A 21741-nucleotide genomic window follows, 5' to 3' on the forward strand; every position below is an offset into this window, starting at 1 on the left:
CCGTGATGGGCAGGAAGCAGGGACAGGCTCTCCTTCCACAACCAGCAACTGCACTGGAAAAGCCCTGTCTCCATTTCTCCTGGAAACTGATAGGCTGGGGTGGACAGGACTACCTAGCCTCCAGGGGAAATGTATGTTAGGGTGTGGAGTGGAGCAGAGACCATTTTTCCAGGGAAATTGGCAGTCTTGCCCACCCAGTGATCTGACTCCATGAAAAGAAGGAAGGAAACATCTCCCAAGAGGTCTACCCACTGAGAAAGAGACCATCAGAAAAACCAAAAGCCAGAGTCCCAACTGGGAACATTTTTTTTTAATTTATGCAAAAATACTAGCTTGGGGATGACACAGTTTTGAGGGCATTAGCTTGCTGTGACCCCCTTTGCCTCGCAAAGCACCAAAACTTTCTTTTCTACTTCACCCCCAACCAACAACGACAAAAATACTAGCTTGGTCCCATCTCTCCTGAGTTAAAAGAACACAATGTCTGGACTCTGTAAAGCCAAGCAGAAGGGTGTCTGGCATACTTACTTGGCCTGTTTGCTGAGAAGGGTCACGTTCACATTGCCAAGGACCAGATTTAAGTAGAGCCTGGAAGGAAAGATCTGTGAGGGCCACCACGTTAAGAGCCCCAGGAGTGGGGCCCAACCAAAAATATTCAAACTTAATAAGCACAGCACTGAGCACTGGATATTAGAAAGCGGGGTGCTAAGCTCAGTGGTAAAGGTCTAACATCAAGTGAGAATGATAATGATTAACTAGAGAACATGACAACTGCGACATGACTGTCATGATTAACCCATCGCTCCCCATCTTAGCTGGCTTAGAGATCATATTTTCCAGCCTTCCTTGCGGCTAAGGTGAACATGTGACTAAGGTCCAGCCAATGAGGCAAAGGCATGTGTATAATCTCAAGGTCAGTTTAAACAGGGCTCTTCCAGAGTTCCCTTATAGTGCAGTGGGTTAAGGATCCGGCATTGAAAAATAATGCAGGACACAAAGTAGATGCTCATAACACTTGTTGAATAAATCAATAAATATATTTAAAAAAATAAATTATTCAGGAGTTCCCACTAAGGCGCAAAAAGGAAGCACTGAGACGCAGGTTCTATTCCCGGCCCAGCATAGTGGATTAAGGATTCCAAGTTGCTACACCTGCAGCCTATGGAAGTTTCTACCAAAACTTCCATAGGCTGGGCCAGGGATCAAAGGGCTTGAATCTGGGCCGCAGCCGCAACTCACGTGGCAGCTGCAGCAATGCTGGATCTTTTAACCCACTATGCTGGGCCGTGGATTGAATCTGCCCCTCTGCAAAGACCTGAGCCGCTGCGGTTGGACTCTTAATCCACTGTGCCACAGCAGGAACTCCTGCTATAAGTAAATTCTAGGGACATTTCCAGTCTGTTGTACTTGCAGCAGAGGTGTGAAAAGGCCACAAGGTCCTCCCACCTGGCATATAGTCCCAACTTCCTGAAAGGGCAGAACAATTTTCTTTCCAAGAATCACTTTCTCCCCTAGGTCCTAGGGAAGGCACATGACCCAGGTTCCGCCAATCAAAGTGGTACAACCTTTCGATTGGGTCAATAACGATAATGTGACACAATCTATGCCAATAAGAATCAGTAACCGGGGAGTTCCTGTCGTGGCGCAGTGGTTAACGAATCCGACTAGGAACCATGAGGTGGCGGTTTCGGTCCCTGCCCTTGCTCAGTGGGTTAATGATCCGGCGTTGCCGTGAGCTGTGGTGTAGGTTGCAGACACGGCTCGGATCCCACGTTGCTGCGGCTCTGGCGTAGGCCGGTGGCTACAGCTCCGATTAGACCCCTAGCCTGGGAACCTCCATATGCCGCGGGAGCGGCCCAAGAAATAGCAAAAAAAAAAAAAAAAAAAAAGAATCAGTAATGGGACTTTTCCCAGAACTGCTAAAGAACAAAGAAGCTTTCTCTACCGAATTTGGTAAGCCAGTAGGATGCAAACCCAGAGCTGCTAGGGCCAGCTTGTAGAGAACATTTGCCTAAGAATAAAATTCATACACTGGAAAAGAGAGTGAAAAGAAAGCTAAAGGAGGGACACAGCCTAACAGTATCATTTGAGCAATAGGATCCAGCCATATCTATAGCTACACCTAAACTTTTTAGTTACATCAGCCGATGAATCCCCTATTTTCTTATTTATTTATTTATTTTTCTTTTTAGGGCCACACCTGCAGCATATGGAAGTCCCCAGGCTGGGGATCGAATCAGAACTGCAGCTGCTGGCCTATACCACAGCCACAGCTACACTGGATCTGAGCCACATCCATGACCTACACCGCATCTTGCAGCAACACCAGATTCTTAACCCACTGAGTGAGGCCAAGGTTTGAACCCACATCCTCATGGACACTGTGTTGAGTTAACTCATTGAGCCACAGTGGACAATCCAAAATCCCCTATTTTCAATTAAGCAACTTTGAGTTGGGGTTTCTGTCTTTTGGAATCCAAGAATTCCTGACTAATGTAAGATGCACAGAAGACTAGGGAGATTAGAACTGAGAAAGTGGATTTCAGCTACACTATAAAAGGCCAAGCTGTTTCATTCTGTAGAAAAGTATCACCACCCAAAACATGGAGTTTTTAACCAAATACAGCAAAAACGGAGAAGACAAGAGGAATGGCTCTGGCAGAAGGCTCTGACTCAGTGCTAGGCCAAACCAGGGCAAAAGGTCAGGGTGAAGTGATGGGCCGTGCTTTCAGGAGCCTACTTTAGGTCATGACACAACACCGAAAGGTTCTTTCTCCGGAATAGGGCGGCAGTGACATCACTTGAGAAAGGAAGATGAGACTCCTCTGAAAGAGGAAGATGGAAAGAACACAAGCTCTGGAGTCAGAATGTCTAGTGTTCACATCCTGGCTCAGTCAAGCTGGGCTGAGCCACCTGGGCAAGACAGTCCCTAATGTCTCTAAACCTTGTAGGACAGAGACTCCTGGATCTGACTCACCAGGTTGTGGAGGATGAAATGAGTCCCTGGGGCAATGCCAGGCATACAGCAGACCCTCAATAAGTGTCTGCTTTCTTTTCTTTTTTTAGGGCCGTGGCCTGTGGAATCCTTGGCTAGGAGTTGAATCAGAGCTGCAGCTGCCAGCCTACACCACAGCCACAGCAACACCAGATCTAAGCCAAGTCTGTGACCTACACCACAGCTCATGGCATAAGCTTAAGGATCCTTAATCCACTGAGTGAGGCCAGGGATCGAACCCACATCCTCATAGAACCTGCTGACCCACAATGGGAACGTCCAAGTGTTTTCTTAAGAAAAACACATTTTCTCTTGACCCTAGGTGGCATCAGACACCTGGCAAATGCTGGAACCAGATTTGTCAACTTGTTCCTTGAAAAAGTCCTTCCAGGAATGGCAGGAGGGGCAGAGGTCCCCTCCTGGGTTCTTGGAGAAACGTGTAAAGAGGCTTCCTTCTCTTTCCTGACCTTTCTTCCTCCTTTTCGCCTCAAACTCAAGCCCCCAAGGAGGGAGGGGTCATGCAGTCTAGACGCTCCAGACCTGGGCGTCAGCCTGAAGTGCTGGAGGAAGGGGGTGTTCCCAGCTCCTACCCATTCTTCTTGGGCAGGTAGGCTTCCATGTCAAAGAAGACATTCTGCCGCTCCTTGATGTTGGCACCCAACTGCTGAACAAGCTCTGCTTCCTCCTGACTGGCATGGCGCTTGTACCTGTGGGCATAGGAGAAACACAGGCATTACTCAGATTGGAAGAAGAATCTGGAAGCTCTGGGCACCACCCTCTCATCTTTCCATCTCGATGCTTCTCGCAACCTCAATTCTCTATCTGTACTCCCTGCTAGCCTTGTGATCTTGGGAATGTCCTTTAACCTCTGTCTTGTCTTCCATACCTCAAAAACAGGAGTAACATTAGCCCTACCTTGTAGACAGTATCATTGTGAGGATAAAGTGAGTAAAGCAATGTAAAGCATCTAGAATACCTGACATATAGTAGAGGCCCAGAGGATATCTACTGGCAATATTCTTCTCCATGCTCACCTATAGGAGTAACCTGAAGATTACTAAGAGTACAGACAAGAAGGTACTTTGAAAGTATAAGCAGTGAAAAAGTCAAGGTCTGACTGTTATTCTTTGGTGATATTTAACCACAAAACTAGTGATATTTAACCACAAAACTGGTGATATTTAACCACAAAACTAGAAAAACAAGTCACAGACACTCTCTCTCTCATGGGTCAACCTTCTAATCCAGTGGTCCTCAATTAGGGAAACCTGGTGCTGTTTGGGAACATTTTGTTGTCGAGACAAGGGTGGGAGATCCTGGTGTGGCACAGTGGAAACAAATCTGACTAGGAACCATGAGGTTTCAGGTTCGATCCCTGGCCTTGCTCAGTGGGTTAAGGATCCGGCATTGCTGTGAGCTGTGGTGAAGGTCGCAGACACAGCTCAGATCCTACACTGCTATGGCTCTGGCATAGGCCAGCAGCTATAGCTCCAAATCAAACCTAACCTGGGAACCTCCATATGCCAGGGTGTGACCCTAAAAAGCAAAAAGCAGGAAAAAAAAAGACAAGGGTGGAGGGTTCTACTAGCACCTTGTGGGTAGAGGCCATGCTGCTAAGAATTATCAATAGTGCCAAGAATAAAAAACCCTAGACAGATAAAAGAGTCCTGCCATTAGTAAGATGTGTTTTTCCAAGGGTTCCAAGATGTGTCATTACGTGAAAGCATCTACCCTCTACACCATGAGTGATGGGTCTCCATTTCCAAAATGGTCAGTCAAGGTTAGGGGTATAATCAGTAACCATCCCAAAAACTGTTCACCAGGAAAAGGAAGAATTGACCAGAAGTCATAAATTCTAGAAACAGTGGCCCAGCTAAGTGGATCTGGGACGAGCCACTCAGAGACTGTTTCCCTGCCTCCCTGGGGTCACAGCACCTTCACCTGTGGGGGATGAGCATACTTCCCAAACCATGAGGACAGAGAATTGGGAACTGAACAGGTGATCCTGGCCTCAGGAAATGAACTAAGTCATGAGCTCAAGTATATCCCCACCAGGGGCGTTGGGCTTCTTACCCTCTACCCAGGGACCCAAGTGGGGTGAAGCCCCAAATCCATGAGAAGGCTACTTGCTACCAATCTATCCAGTAGGACTTTTTTTTTTTTTTTCTTTTTTTAGGGCCACACCCATGGCATATGGAAGTTGCCAGGCTAGGGGTCGAATAGGAGCTGCAGCTGCCGACCTACACCACAGCAACTCAGGATCTGAGCTGTGTCTGCAACCTGCACCACAGCTCATGGAAACACTGGATCCTTAGCCCACTGAGCAAGGCCAGAGATTGAACACGTGTCCTCATGGATACTAGTCAGGTTCGTTAACTACTGAGCCACAATGGGAACTCTCAGTAGGACTTCTTATAACAACTTTCCTCTAGGGAACTACATCTCATCCTTTTACCCCTCCCAAATGGTTCAAGTAGGGCTGTCCCATCCCCCAGGTCCATAAACTGAGTCTTGTCTAACCAGAGTTTCCATGATTGGTTCACAGATGGGCACATGACCAATTCCAGCCAGTGAAGATCACACCCAGAACTTCTGCTGAAAGACAAGTGCTCATTCTGTTGCCAGCAGGAAGAAAAGCTAGAGGATAATGGCCTGGAACGGCTGGTGATCATCTCAGCCAGAGAGTGAAGCTTATCTACAGGAAGGTAGAATTTAGAGGGAAAAAACAGATTCCTAAAAATATCCTTTGACCCCTGGATCCAGTGATGCCTGAAGCCACACCTGGTTTTTTTCCATTAAAATTTCCATTCTCTGCTCAAGCCAGTTTTGAATTGGGATTCTGTCACTTAAAATCAGGGCAGCCTTTGAGTTGCAGCCTGCCTACCTCTGGAGTGTGTGCTTTAGGTCCTTCAGTCGCGTCTTCTGCTTGTTGATGGAGCTGCTACACAAAGTCTGGAATGCGGTCAGCTCCTCTAGCTTCTGCTTGTAGATCCTGTGAGTTTCCTGATGGATGGAGTAGCCCAGGAAGGATACAGGAAAACATAAAGGGGTTATTTTTCACAGTTTGCTTGTGACTGTGAAAGCAAGTCACAAGATGTGACTACAGAAGTCACAGTTGGAGAGCTACAACAACACAACCACACCTATCAAAGATGCCACTTATAAAACTGGGGCCGGATTTGAGGAAGGCAGCACAGCACAGCACTGGTGTAATAAGTAAGTGCTGGGAGTTCTTTGATGACGCAGTGGGTTAAGGATCTGGCATCGTCTCTGAAGTGGCTTGGGTCCCTGCTGTGGCACAGGTTAGATCCCTGGTCCAGGAACTTCCACATGCTATAGGCAAGGCCAAAAATAAATAAATAAATAAATAAACAAACAAGGAGCTGCTCTTTTTACCTGTGTAGGTTCCATCCTTCATGATGGGAAGAGCAACCAATTATGCCTTTGAGGGGCCAGTCACCTCTTGTCAATTCTTAGTCCAGATAGTTTGAGGAGAGCTAACAGTAACCATGCAAGAATGGTCATGTGATCCAGGCCTGGCCAATCAGTATCTTCCAACTTCCTGGTAACTGATTAGTTCAGAGATGGACACAGAGCTAAACCAGGCCAAAGAGAGTTAGCCCAGAAGTACTGGTTTAAAGGCCTCTGGAGTTCCCGTCATGGCAGAGTGGTTAACGAATCCGACTAGGAACCATGAGGTTGCGGGTTCAGTCCCTGCTCTTGCTCAGTGGGTTAACGATTCGGCGTTGCCGTGAGCTGTGGTGTAGGTTGCAGATGTGGCTTGGATCCCGCGTTGCTGTGGCTCTGGCGTAGGCCGGTGGCTACAGCTCTGATTGGACCCCTAGCCTGGAAACCTCCATATGCTGCGGGAGCAGCCCAAGAAATAGCAAAAAGACAATAAATAAATAAATAAATAAATAAATAAACGCCTCTGGCGCAACTGGGATCAGTGGCACAACTGGGATCAGTGGCATCTCTGAAGCCCTGGGATGCAGGTTTATATGCCTGGCCCAGCACAATGGGTTAAAGGCTCTGGCGTTGCTGCAGTTGTAACATAGGGTGCAACCATGGCTCAGATCTGATCCCTGGTCTGGAAATTCCATATGCTGCAGGGTGGCAAAAAAAAGAATAAAGATGCCCTCTTTCTCCTGGGTTTGCTAATCTGATAGAAGGTAAAGCTGGGGCTATGGGAACTCCTGGAAATGATTTTTGTCTGGTTAAAAAAAAAAAACAAAACTGAAGAATATTTCATGAAATGTGAAATGTATATGAAATTAAAACTTCAGGATCCATAAATAAATGTCACTGGCACACAGCCATGCCCATTCATTTCTATATTGTCTATGGCTGAGCATGAGTAGTTGTGACAGAGACCATATGTACCACAAAGCCCAGAATCTTCATTAGTTGGTCTTTTTGCCAAAAGAGTTTGCCTACTCCTATCCTAAACCATTTGGGAGTTATAGACAACAGGATTCTTACTCCTAAATACCTCAGTGCATATTTTCTATGACATGACATTCTCTTATATATCCAATTATTGAATACAGAAAATGTAACTTTGAACTGTGTTCGGCTTCTTGGGTTAGAATATGATGGAAAGTGAAAAAAAAAAACCAATGTATGTATACAGGTGGCTGGGTCACTTTGCAGTATGGCAGAAATTGAAGGAACATTGTAAATCAACTATAATATAAAAATAAATAAAATGTAACTTTGATGCCATATAATACTGTGACCTCAAATACCATCCAAATTCAAACTTGCATGCTAACTATCTTTTTTTCTTTTTTTCTGCATATGGAGGTTCCCAGGCTAGGGACTGAATCAGAGCTGTAGCCTCCAGCCTACACTAGAACCACAGCAATGTCAGATCCGAGCCACATCTGCGACCTACACCACAGCTCATGGCAATGCCAGATCCTTAACCCACTGAGCAAGGCCAAGGATCGAACCCTCAACCTCATGAATTGGATTCGTTTCCATTGTGCCATGATGGGAACTCCATATGCTAACTATCTCTTGATGGCAATTCCCTCCAGACCCTGGACCCAACTCAGTCTCATGCATTATTTTACTTCTTATGTCTTTGGTTTCCTTTAGTCTAGAAGAACTCCTCAACTTCTGTTTTTCATGACATCGGCATTCTTAAAGAGTTCAGTCCAATAGTTTCAGAAAACATTTTCTGCCTTGGTTTATCTGATATTTCCTCATAATTGACTTTGATTATGCATCTGGGACATAAATGCCACTAATGTGACATGGGGCCCTCAGTGTTTCCCATGAGGGACATAGTGTTTGTGATACTAACTTTGCTTGGGCAAGGCAGTGTCCACCTGTCTTCTCCACTGTACAGTGACCAGCTTTCTACCTGTAATTAATAAGTAATCTGTACAGAGATAGGCTGTGTTTTCATCACTTTTGAGTTCTTCAGTGACAAAACAGCCCTCTACGTTCAACCAATATCTGCTGGTAATAAAGGAAAGCCTCTAGAAGTTCCGGCTGTGGCACAACAGTGTTTCCCATGAGGGACATAGTGTTTGTGATACTAACTTTGCTTGGGCAAGGCAGCATCTTGGGAGCGATGAGATGCAGGTTTGATCCTAGGCCCGGCACAGTGGGTTAAAGACGCAGCATTACCGCAGCTGCGGCTTGGGTCACAACTGTGGCTTGGATCTGATCCCTGGCCTGGGAACTCCATGGCCTCAGGGCAGACAAAAAAGAAAAAGAAAAAAGAAAGGAAACCCTCCAGAACTGGATGAGGGCATAGAGAACCCAACTACACAGCCTTTGAGAAAATGGGGTCTTTAGACTGAGAGTCCCCAGCTGAAGCTCCTAGAAGGGAAGGCGCCATGTGCCCTCCTGGCACTCTTTGGAGACTTCCACCATGGAGAGGTAAGACCAAGACTGCAAGAGCAGCAGCTAGATGTTCACCAGGCCCTCTTCAGTTTGAATTAATATTTTATTTCACAAGTAAACGTGAAGACGTCATCCTCTTTGAAAATTAAAACACTACAGCTATGGCTAAAGTCAGCTTTGAATGTACCTATCCTGTCTTCTCCCCCTTCTCGAGAAGTAACCACTGTTACTTGTTACCAGTTTCTTCTAGACTTTTTCTATGTATTCCTCTAGACTGAATTCTTTTTTTTTTTTTTCTTTGTCTTATAGGGCCTGCAGCATATGGAGGTTCCCAGGCTAGGGGTCAAATCGGAGCTGCAGCTGCCAGCTTGCACCACAACCACAGCAACGCCAGATCTGAGCTGCTTCTGCTACCTATGCCACAGCTTGTGGCAATCCCAGATCCTTAACTCTCTGAGTGAGACCAGGGATCAAACCCACATCCTTATGGATACCAGTTGGGTTCTTAAGCCACCGCAACACAACCAGAACTCCTAAACCACATTTTTACAAGGAACTGCTTGCCCTCCACTCTTTCTTTCCCTGGCTGGTATATGGCAACAATAAGTCCAGTTGCCTTGAAACCAGAGATGGAAGCCTGTGGCAAATGAAAAAGGCCACTGTGATCTCCTCGGCCAAACCAACCAGGATCCTGGGTGACCTCATGTGCTAGAGCTTCCCACCTATGATTGTTTTAAAACATGATCAACCATCCTTTAGCACTCCTCACATAGAAAAGTGGGGTCTCGGGAGTTCTTGTCGTGCGCAGTTGTTGACGAATCTGACTAGGAACCACGGGGTTTCGGGTTCGATCCCTAGCCTCCCTCAGTGGGTAAGGATCCCGTGTTGCTGTGGCTGTAGTGCAGGCTGGCAGCTATAGCTCCAATTAGACCCTAGCCTAGGAACCTCCATGTGCCGCGGGTGTGGCCCTAAAAGGACAAGAAGACAAAAAAAGAAAAGTGGGGCCTCTGTTCCCTCCCCTTATATACAAGTAGGCTTGTGGCTGGCTTGACCAATAAAATATGTCAGAAGTACCAAAAATACAAAAAATCCAATTAAAAAATGGGCACAAGACCTGAACAGACACTTTTCCAAAGAAGCCACATAGATGGCCAACAGGCACATAAAAAGTTGTTCAACATTGCTAATTATCAGAGAAATAAAATCAAAAGCACAACTAGATATCACTTTACACCTGTCAGAATGGGTATCATCAAAAAGAACACAAATAACAAATATTGGTGGGGATGTGGAGAAAAGGGAACCCTAGAACACTGTTGGTGGGAATGTCAGTTGGTGCAGCCACTGTGGAAAACAGTATGGAAGTTCCTCAAAAAACTAAAAATAGGAGTTCCCATTGTGGTGCAGTGGTTAACAAATCTGACTAGGAACCATGAGGTTGCAGGTTCGATCCCTGGCCTTGCTCAGTGGGTTAAGGATTCAGCGTTGCCGTGAGCTGTGGTGTAGGTCACAGATGCTGCTCAGATCCCGAGTTGCTGTGGCTCTGGTGTAGGCTGGTGGCTATAGCTCCGATTAGACCTCTAGCCTGGGAACCTCCATATGCTGCGGGTACGGCCCCAGAAAAGGCAAAAAGACAAAAACAAAAAACTAAAAATAGAACTACCATATGATCCAGCAATTCCACTTCTGAGTATATATCTGAAGAAAATGAAAACACTGATTCTAAAAGAAACATGCACACCAATGTTCACCGCAACATTATTTATAACAGCCAAAATAAGGAAGCAAACTATGTCTATCAACAGATGAATGGTAAATAAACTATACTTCAGTAAAATAAAAATAAATAAAAGTTTTTAAAGGTAGATGAATGGGAGTTCCCTGGTGGCTCAGCAAATGAAGGACCTGGAATTGTTACTGCTGTGGCTCAGGTTATTACTATGGTGTGAGTTCAATCCCTGGTCTGGAATTTCCACATGCCATGGGCACAGCCAAAACAAAACAAAACATGGATGAATGGATAAAGAAGATACATATATACACACACAACAGAATACTACTCAGCCAAAAAAAAGAACGAAATTTTGCCATCTGCAACAACATGGATGGACTGGGTATTAGGCTGAGTGAAACAAGTCAGGCAAAGACAAATACTGTATGCTATCACTTATATGTGGAATATAAAAAATAAAACACACTAGTGAATATAAGAGAAGAGAAAATGACTCACGGATATAGAGAACAAATTAATGATTACCAGTTGGAAGAGGGAAGGAAAGGGGGAAAGACAGGAGTGGGAGACTAAGAGATACAAACTGGGAGTTCCTGGCATGGCTCAGTGGTTAAAGAACCCGACTAGTATCCATGAGGACTTGGGTTTGATCCTTGGCCTTGCTCAGTGGGTTAAGAATCCAGCGTTGTGATGAGCTGTGGCGTAGGTTGCAGACACAGCTTGGATCCAGCGTTCCTGTGGCTATGGTGTAGGCCAGCAGCTGCAGCTCCAATTTGACCCCTAGCCCAGGAACCTCCATATGCCACGGGTGCAGCCCTAAAAAAAAGAGAGAGAGAGGAGTTCCCACTTTTGATGCAGTGGAAACGAATCCGACTAGGAACCATGAGGTTGCGGGTTTGATCCCTGACCTCGCTCAGTGAGTTAAGGATCCAGCATTGCTGTAAGCTGTGGTGTAGGTTGCAGACGCGGCTTGGATCTTGCATTGCTGTGGCTCTGGCATAGGCTGGCAGCAACAGCTCCGATTAGACCTCTAGCCTGGGAACCACCTCAGGTGGTGCCTCAGGTGCAGCCCTAAAAAGACAAAAAAAGAGAGAGATAAACCACTATACATAAAATAAATAAGCTACAATGATATACTATACAGCACAGGGAATACAGCCAATATTTTATGATGACTATACATGGAATATAACCTTATTTGCTGGAACACTTGCTCCTGAAACTTACATAACATCGTAAATCAATTATACCTTGTTTGTTTGTTTTTCCTTTTCAGGGCTATAAACTTGGCATGTGCAAGTTCCTGGGCTAGGGGTTCTTAACCCATTGAGCCACAACAGGAACTCCTACCTTGATTTTTTTTTTTTTTTTTTTTTTTTTTGGTCTTTTTAGGGCCACACCCTCAGCATACGGAGGTTCCCAGGCTAGGGGTCAAATTGGAGCTGCAGCTCCTGGCCTATACCACAGCCAAGCAATGCCAGATCTGAGCCGCATCTGCGATCTACACCACAGCTCACAGCAACACAGGATCCTTAACCCACTGAGCAAGGCCAGGGATAAAACCTGCATCCTCATGGATACTACTCATATTTGTTTCTGCTGAGCCATGACAGGAATTCCTTGGTTTATTTCTTTTTTTTTAATTTTTATTTTTTGTGTTTTTAGGGCCACACTCGCAGCATACGGAGGTTCCCAGGCTAGGGGTCAAATCAGAGCTATAGCTGCCGGCCTACACCAGAGCCACAGCAACACGGGATCCAAACTGCATCTGCAAACTACACCACAGCTCACAGCAACTCCAGATCCTTAACCTACTGAGCGAGGCCAGGGATCGAACCTGCATCCTCCTGGATGCTAGTCAGCTTCATTAACCACTGAGCCATGATGGGAACTCCCCTTTTTTTTAAACAGCAGAAGTGACACTGTAAAATTTCTGAGAAAAAAAATCACAGAAGGCCATGTAGCTTCCACCTTATTTGCTGGAACACTTGCTCCTGGAACAAAAAGTTCAACTATCCTGAGGCCATCATGCTGTATGGAAACCCTAACCACAGAGAAGTCATGGAGGCAGGCTTATCAATAGCCCCAAATGAGACAAACCTTGTCATTCCAGCCCAGGTCCCACACACGAGGGTCAAGAAACCTACAGATGATTCCAGCTCTAGCCATGTGAGTTACTCCCAGCCATTCAGGTCTTCCCAGCTAAAGCCTCTGACTTCAAACAGTATAGTCAGGCCATCCCTACTACGCCCTAGCTCAACTCCTGACCCCCAGGATCTGCAAGCAAAACATAACTACTGTTGTTTTATGCAGCCACAGATAACTGGAACACCAACCATCCTGGACCACACCTCCCTCTGAACTGTTACATAAGAAAAAAAGAAACTATCTCATTGAAACCTTTTACTAAGGGACCTCTTTGCTATAGCAGCATAGCTTATAGCCTAAGGCACTACCTTCAATAATTTTGATTTTTAAAAACATATCAATAGTATCAGAACATAGATATGATTCCACAGCTTATTTTTTATTTTATTTTTTTTGCATTTTAGGGCCAAACCCACGGCATATGCAGGTTCCCAGGTTAGGGGTCTAATCGGAGCTATAGCTGCTGGCCTACACCATAGCCACAGCAACACCAGATCCAAGCCACGTCTGCAACCTACACCACAGCTCATGGCAAAGCCAGATCTTTAACCCACTGAGTGAGGCCAGGAATCGAACCCACATCCTCATGGTTCCTAGTCAGATTCTTTTCCACTGCACCACAATGGGAACTGCTGATTCCACAGCTTGCTTTTTTCACTCAACAATATGTCTTAAAGATCTACCCACATAAGAATACAGAGATGAGACAAACATCATGTTATCACTTATATGTGGAATCTAAAAAAAAAGAATACAAGTGAATTTATCTTCAGAACAGAAACAGACTTACAAACTTTGAAAAAATTATGGTTACCAAAGGGGATAGGTTGGCAGGGGAGGGATGGACTGGAGGTTTGGGACTGGCATATACACACTGTGGTATCTGGAATGACTGGCCCATGGGGACCTGCGGTAGAGGAGAGAACTCTAATCAATATTCTGTGATAATTTAACCTGTGCAGGAAAAGAATCTGAAAGAGAATAGATATGTGTACATGTATAACTGAATCACTTTTGATGTACAGCAGAAACTACCACAACCTTGAAAATTGACTATACTTCAATAAAACTTTTAAAAAATGAAAAAAAAAAACATTTAAAAAAGAGAATAAAGATGTACTACATTCTTTTTAGTCCTGTGCAGTAATTCATGCTATGGACACACAAACAATAGTTTATTTAGCCATTTTCCCATCACTGGATATTTAGGTTGTTCCCAGCCTCTGGCTATAACCAACAATGTAGCACTGGATAATATCCTTGCATTCTCTCCCTGGGCACATGCACAAGTATCTCTCTGGGGATCAGAAGTGGAATTACTGGGTCAGAGGGCACAAGTTTGTTTTTTAGTTTTAACAGATCTTGGCAAACTGCTTGCAGAATGGCTGTACCAATTTACACTCCCACCCACAGCATATGACAGCTGTCCACACCTCACCAACACTCAATGCTATCCCACTGACTTTATCTTTTTTTGGCTGCACCTGCGGCATGTGGAAGTTCCCAGGCCGGGGACTGAACCTGTGCCACAGCTGCAACCCCAGCTGCTGCAGTGACAATACTAGATTCTTAATCGGCTCCACCATAAGGGAACTCCTGCACTGACTTTCTTAAAGGCTCTTTTTCTTTTTAGGGCCGCACATGTGGTATATGGAAGTTCCCAGACTAGGGGTCAAATCAGAGCTGCAGCCGCCAGCCTACACCACAGCCATAGCAATGCCAGATCTGAGCCATGTCTGTGACCTATGCTGCAGCCTGTGGCAACGCTGAATCCTTAACCCACTGAGAGAGGCCAGGGATCAAACCTGCATCCTTATGGATATTAGTCAGGTTCATGAGGAAACTCCTAAAGGTCTTTTTTAATGCTCCACTAGTGATATTTTCTGCATGATCCTAAGACATCAGACTGAATAGGGATGTGAAGTTCATGGCCCTTCCCAAACTTCCGTCCCCTGGAAGATACAGTCATTCCTGATCCCTGATAGCTCTCTCTCTGCCATTGGCTAGAGCTACCTCCCAGGGGAGATCCGATCCTGGAGACCACACATTGGGTCCACCCTGTCTTTGGGTCCAGGCTCAGAATTTGCCAGCCTTGAGAACAAGGGGTGGAGGGAGTTGGAAACAAGGCCCTCAGTGTGACACACTCTCCTTTCCTAGGGCATTCCTTACCCACGCCCAGTCTCTGCTGATTTCACCTCATGCCAGCCCCATAGCAGCAGGAAAGGTTATCAGCTCATTTCTTGGATGCTTTTTTCCACACAGCCCTCAGTCTTTTCTTTCTTTTTTAAAAAAACATCAGATTTACATTTATTTGTTTGTTTAATTTTTTTGAGCCACATCTGCAGCAGGCCAAAGTTCTAGGCCCCAGAGATTGAATCTGAGCAACAGCAGTGACAACCGCTGGATTCGTTTAACCCACTGTGCCACCAGGAAACTTTTCTTGGTCTTTTTTCAATGGTGGTAAAATATAGGTAACATAAAATTTACCAAGTTAATCATTAAAATATTTCTAATTAAAATACACATAAAATTTACCATCTTAACCATTTTAAGTGTACAACTCAGTAGTATCAATTATGTTCACATCATTGTGCAACCATCACTACCATCTATCTCCAGAACTTTTTCACCGTCGCAACTGAAACTCTGAACCTATCACACAATAACTCAATTTCCCATTCTCCCAGCCCTTGCCAACCACCACTCTACTTTCTATTTCTATGAATTTGACTCCTCTAGAAACCTCATATAGGTTGAATCTCACACTATTTAAATTTTTGTGCCTGACATTTAAAGAATAATGTCTTCGAGGTGCATCCACATTGTAGCATGTATCAGAATTTCCTTTCTTTTTAAGGCTGAACAATATCCCACAATAGGTATACACCACATTTTACCCACTCATCTATCGATGAACACCTGGGTTGCTTCCATCTTTTGGATATTGTAAATAATGTTACCATGAACTTGGGTATATAAATATTTGTTCAAGTCCCTGCTTTTATTTATTTATTTATTTATATTTAGTTATTTGTCTCTTTAGGGCTGCACCTGTGGCATATGGAAGTTTCCAGGCTAGGGGTCAAATCAGAGCTGCAACTGCTGGCCTACACCACAGCTCAGAGCAATGCTGGATCCTTAACCTAATGAGCAAAGCCAGGGATCAAACCCATGTCTTCATGGATACTAGTCAGGGGTTCATTGCTGCTGAGCCAAGACGGGAACTCCTGAGTCCCTGCTTTTAATTCTTTTGGATATATATATCCAGAAGTAGAATTTCTGGATCATTAGGTAATTATATTTAATTTATTTAAGGAACTGCTATACCATTTTCCAAAAAGGCTGCACCATTTTACAACAGCTATCTCTTGGTGGTTCTGGGAGGTGGGAGGGGTACAATTCCTGTTTTCCCTCAGAGGCCCTGGCTGCCCTCCCACATAAGGATGTCTCCAGCTGACCCTTAATTGGACCTATGCTTTGATATGCTTTTTCGAGGAGCAGGATGAGCCATACTGAGGCAATCCAATCCTGCCTTTCCGCCAATCAGCCTCGTGGCCCTGAAAGCAACTAGTCGGCAGATGGAAGCCTTCTGTTGTTTTTGCCAGCTAGGCAGCCATTCCCTTTCTGGTTAATGTCCCTATGGTTTCTCTGGAGATTCCTCCCTCCCTAACACTCAGTCCATGAAATCTGGCTTGGAGTGGGATTGACCCTGCTCCAAGATTCAGGGTAAATGACCCAGACTCCGCCAATCAGAACATCAGCCTTCTGACCCAGCTGACTGATTTAGGAACAAGCATTCAAAACCAATGAAATTCAGCTATAGGCTTTTATCCAAACTGTGCAGGGCAAAGAAACTCTTTCCCCACTAGTGGGTGTTTTGTTGGTTTTTTGTTTTTGGGTTTTTTTGTTTTTTTGTTTTTGTCTTTCTAGGGCTGCACTGCAGCATATGGAAGTTCCCAGGCTAGGGGTAGAATTGGAGCTGTAGCTGCTGACCTAGACCACAGCCTCAGCAATTCAGGATCTGAGCCGTGTCTGCGACCTGCACCACAGCTCACAATGCCAGATCCTTAACCTAATGAGCGAGTCCAGAGAACAAACCTGCGTCTTCAAGGATCCTAATCAGGTTCATTACCACTGAGCCATGACAGGAACTCCCTCCCCACTAATTTTGAAGGTAGCAGGACGTGAGCGCAGAGCTAATGGGCCTGCCTTGCCTGGGAATGAACCCAAAGGAGAGGAAAACAGAGTGGAGAGGTAAATGAAGGCTGAGCCCCAATGGTTTCGTTTGAGCCCCTGGATCAGCTTCTACCTGAAGGCGATGCACTTCCGACTTCCCAATTAAGACAAGCAAACAAATGCCATTTTATTCTGTTTGGTTTTGCTAGTTTGGGTTGTGTGTCTTGATTTCAGAGATAAGTGTCAGAATCTAGGTTAATATGTCAAAGAATACAGCTTTCCTTCTGGGCTAAGTTAACCACGCCAGGTAAGAAGAGACACCATAAATCTTGAACTCATTATTACCGAGCTCTTGCCCTAACCACTGCCATATTTTTTTTTTTTTTCTGGTCTTTTTAGGGCCACACCCACAGCATATGGAAGTTCCCAGGATAGGGGTTGAATTGTAGCTACAGCTGCTGGCCTACACCACAGCCACCACAGCAACTTGGGAGTCGAGCAGCGTCTGCGACCTACGCCACAGCTCAAGGGAGCGCCGGATCCTCAGCCCACTGAGCAACGCTAAGGATCGAACCTGCGTCCTCATGGACACTAGTCGGATTCATTTCCACTGAGCCACAATGGGTACTCCAGCAGTGTCATCTTAAAGATGACAAGGACTTGGAGCCTGGTTGAATAAATCCTTCATCAAGCCAGTAACTAAAGAGGCACCTAAAAATGCAAATCTCGGAGTTCCTATCGTGGTTCGGCAGAAATGAATCTGACTAGTATCCATGAGGATGCAGGTTTGATCCCTGGCCTCGCTCAGTGGGTTAAGGATCCGGCATTGCCAGAAGCTGTGGTGTAGGTCGCAGACATGGCTCGGATCTGGCATTGCTGTGGTTGTGGCTGTGGCCAGCAGCTACAGCTCTATTAGACCCCTAGCCTGGGAACCTCCATATACCGTGGGTGAGGCCCTAAAAAAAAAAAAAAAAAAAAAAAAGACCAAAAAAATAAAATAAAATAATATAAAAATGTAGATCTCTGAACAAGCATCTTGGGTGTTTTTTCTACCAAACCAAGAACCTAAACCATTCCTTTTTCACAACTTTATTGAGGTATAATTTATAGATCATAAAATTCTCATTTTAAGTGTACCATTCAGTGACTTTTATACATTTACCAAGGTGTACAACTATGACCACATATAGTTGTAGGACATTCCATTACTTAGGAAGATCCCTAGTGTCTACCAGCACTCACTCCCCACTCTCCCCTCCTCCCAGCTCCTGGCAACCATGAATCCACCTTCTGTCCCTATAGGTTTGTTTTTCTGGATATTTCATATAAATGGAATCATGTAATATGTGGTTTTGTATCTGCCCTCATTCACACAGCATAATGTTTTTGAGGTATATTTATGTTGCAGCATGCATTCTTTTTTTTTTTTTTTTTTAACTGCTACTCGGCATTTATACCACATTTTGTTTGCTGGCCATCTGGGTTATTTCCATTTGGGGGCTATTATGAATAATGATGCCATGAAAATTCATGTACAAGTTTTATGTAGTATATGTTTTGATTTCTCTTGGATAGATATCTAGGAATGGAATTGCTGGGTCATATGGTAAATGTAGGTTTAACTTTTAAAGAAAATGCCAAAATGCCAAACCACTATTTTTATTTCTAAACTTGGCAGCAGTGGATTGGGGCATGGGAGACACTCACCAAAAACTAAGTCAGGTCTCTGCTCACAGTGCAGGGAGTATAGCTTATGAAACATGACTGACTCCCACGTCAAATTGCTACCTCCAAAAATAACCCAGAGTGCTGGGGGGCACCTATCTCCAAAAATAACCCAGAATGCCAGGGGCACCAAAGCAGAGAGGCAGCTGTGGAGGACAAGACTCTATTCTGCTGCACAAAGCAAGTCCCAACCTCCCAACTGGCTACTTCAAGACCAAGAAAAGAGACACACTTGATAAAATATCCAAAGATGGAGTTTTAGGGGGAAAAAAGAGGATGGGGCAGAGGGGAAAGGATAATTATAAGGCAAATAGCACCAATAAAGAATCAGATGCTAACTATATAAATACAATTAAAATCTCCAAGAGAGAAAACACGAGCATTGTACACTTTTTTCCCCCACACCTGCAGCATGTGGAAGTTCCTGAGCCAGAAATCTAACCCCTGAGCCACAGCAGCAACCCAAGCCACAGCAGTGACACTGGACCCTTAACCCACTGAGCTACCAGGGAACTCCAACAGCCCCTTCCTTAAACTCTTCTCAGCGAGACCCATTTGGGAAAGTCATTTGCTTCTTGCCATGGCCCTGCCTGAATCTCCACTATGCCAAATCTGGCTCATATCACTCCCTTGCAAGTCCTCATATTTATACTACATAGACATGTATTAGTAAGCAAAACATAGTGTTGTTTTGAATGTTTTTAACTCTGTTACGCATCATACTATATACACCCCTTGGCAACTTTTCAATGTTGCTTTTCTTTTCTTTTTTTGGTCTTTCTTTTTAGGGCCACACCCACACCCATGGCATATGGAGGGTCCCAGGCTAGGGGTGGAATTGGAGCTGTAGCCGCCAGCCTACACCACACAGCCCAGCAATGTGGGATCCAAGCCGCATCTGCAACCTACACCACAGCTCATGGCAATGGCAGATCCTTAACCCACTGAGCAAGGCCAGGGATCGAATTCGTGTCCTCATGGATGCTAGCCAGGTTCATCAACCACTGAGCCACAATGGGAACGCCCAATGTTGCTTTTCTTTTTCTTTTTTTTGGCTTTTTGCTATTTCTTGGGCCGCTCCCGCGGCATATGGAGGTTCCCAGGCTAGGGGTCCAATCCGAGCTGCAGCCACCAGCCTACGGCCAGAGCCACAGCAACGCTGGATCCGAGCCACGTCTGCAACCTACACCACAGCTCGAGGCAACGCCGGCTCGTTAAACCCACTGAGCAAGGGCAGGGACCGAACCCGCAACCTCATGGTTCCTAGTCGGATTCGTTAACCACTGCGCCACAATGGAGTTCCCGATTCGACCCCTAGCCTGGGAACCTCCATATGCCGCGGGAGCGGCCCAAGAAATAGCAAAAAGACAAAAAAAAAATTTATCCATGTTAGTACATGTGGATGTAGTTTACTCATTCTGATCCTTCATACCACACTCTAAGGATGTTCAGTGGAATTATGCATTCTGACAGACATTTAGGTTTCCAGTTTCTAGCTGTTATAGAATTCTTACACATTTCTCCTATTAGAGTTTTTCACTCTGTGGATATGTACTACTTATAAAAATGTAGAACAGATCAGAGACAGACAGAGAGGTAGACACTAACACTGGCTCTGTAAGCTGGGATACCCATAGCTTCTTTCCTACATCTCTGATTACCATCCTTTTATACCATGTCTAGAAGACACAAACAACCAAGTTTCCGTTGGAGAATTCGGAGATCTGCTGCCTCTCCCGTCCTCTGAGGCCCCAACCTCTGCCCCCATGGGAAGATGAGGTTAATGATTCCAGGTCCCTGAACGGCTGTGAAACATCTGGAGATGCCCTCTTATTACAACTTAGCTGAGTCACAATTCCTGAGCCAACATTTACTGCAAGAATTGCCATCAGTGGAATCATGTGCCATGTTCAGACAGGGTTCTGGCCTAGGATCACTGCAAGTTGCTGGGCAACCCAGTGGATTGAAAGACAGCCATGGTCACCACCAAAATGTGGTGACTTATAGTTGTGGCTGGCGCTAAGTTTTCAAGAGACTGTATTTATATAATTCTTATTCTAAAGAATCAACTTCAAATAAAGATTTCTGAATGTTGAGTACACTTAACTAAGACTCACTGCCATGGAAACACTACTAAGGATGGCAAGTGAACTTCACCTAAACTGTATCAACTCTACACCACAAAAGATTCTGAGTCATGTGTCAGGATTGATTAATAATGTCTGTTAGAGGAGCAGCAATTGGAGATATCAGCATGTATGTGGGGCATTTGGGAGGCAGGATAGCAAAATGGTTGGGCTCAAGAGTCAGGATGACTTCATATCCAGAGTTTGACACTACTTAGTTTCCCCAGCTATAAAATAATCAGGGGATGAAATTTATACAACAGGCCATGTACTAATTTTTTACAATCAGCTTTACTGAGGTACAACTTACATAGCAACTCACCAATTTCAGGTATGTAATTTAATGAATTTTGGCAAATGTATACAGCTGTGTAACCACGACCACTATCAGGACATAAAACAAAGGTTCCCAAACTTCATTGGTTCACCACACCACTAGTGTCTCAATAAACTTTTTCACAAAGTCTTTAATAATTGAAATGTATTTATGTCCTTACAACTTAGTAGACTTTTGGGGGGAAAAGGATATACAGAAATTGACAAAAGTTTTTTGGTTTTGGGGGGTTTTTTTGGGTTTTTTTTGGTTTTTTTTTTTTTGTCTTTTTGCCATTTCTTGGGCCACTCCCACAGCATATGGAGGTTCCAAGGCTAGGGGTCTAATTGGAGCTGTAGCCACCGGCCTACACCAGAGCCACAGCAACTCGGAATCTGAGCTGCATCTGCGCCGTACACCACAGCTCATGGCAACACCAGATCCTTAACCCACTGAGCAAGACCAGGGATCAAACCCACAACCTCATGGTTCCTAGTCGGATTCATTAACCACTGTGCCACGACGGGAACTCCCAAAAGTATTTGCATTTCATTCTGAAGTAACCAAAGTTACTTACTGATGTGTGTGCCTGTCAGGCCCTGCACAAATTCTCAAACCTTGGGATTAGATCGGACACTGCCACCCTTATTTCTTATCTCAAATTGAT

At 44.8% G+C, this 21741-nt stretch overlaps 1 protein-coding gene across 21 annotated transcripts in view; it reads right to left on the reverse strand.

The window, feature by feature from the left end:
• Nucleotides 1-21741, reverse strand: part of TMEM120B (transmembrane protein 120B) — a 58799-nt gene that overhangs the window by 31666 nt on the left and 5392 nt on the right. For all 21 annotated transcript variants that reach the window (XR_014827313.1, XR_014827315.1, XR_014827306.1 and 18 more), the window contains exons 2-4: nucleotides 5880-5998; nucleotides 3586-3702; nucleotides 529-588 (exon numbers count right to left, since the gene is read on the reverse strand). Coding sequence is in view for 6 of the 21 variants with exons in the window: in XM_084996273.1 (XP_084852399.1) it covers nucleotides 529-588; nucleotides 3586-3702; nucleotides 5880-5998 (296 nt within the window). In the remaining 15 variants the exon portion in view is untranslated. The remainder of the gene's footprint in view (nucleotides 1-528; nucleotides 589-3585; nucleotides 3703-5879; nucleotides 5999-21741) is intronic.

Source organism: Sus scrofa, chromosome 14 (assembly GCF_054392235.1).
Source record: "Sus scrofa isolate SSC_HxYL_T2T_F1_AM1 chromosome 14, Sscrofa_HxYL_maternal_Yorkshire_Landrace_v2.0, whole genome shotgun sequence".
Lineage (NCBI taxonomy): Eukaryota > Metazoa > Chordata > Mammalia > Artiodactyla > Suidae > Sus > Sus scrofa.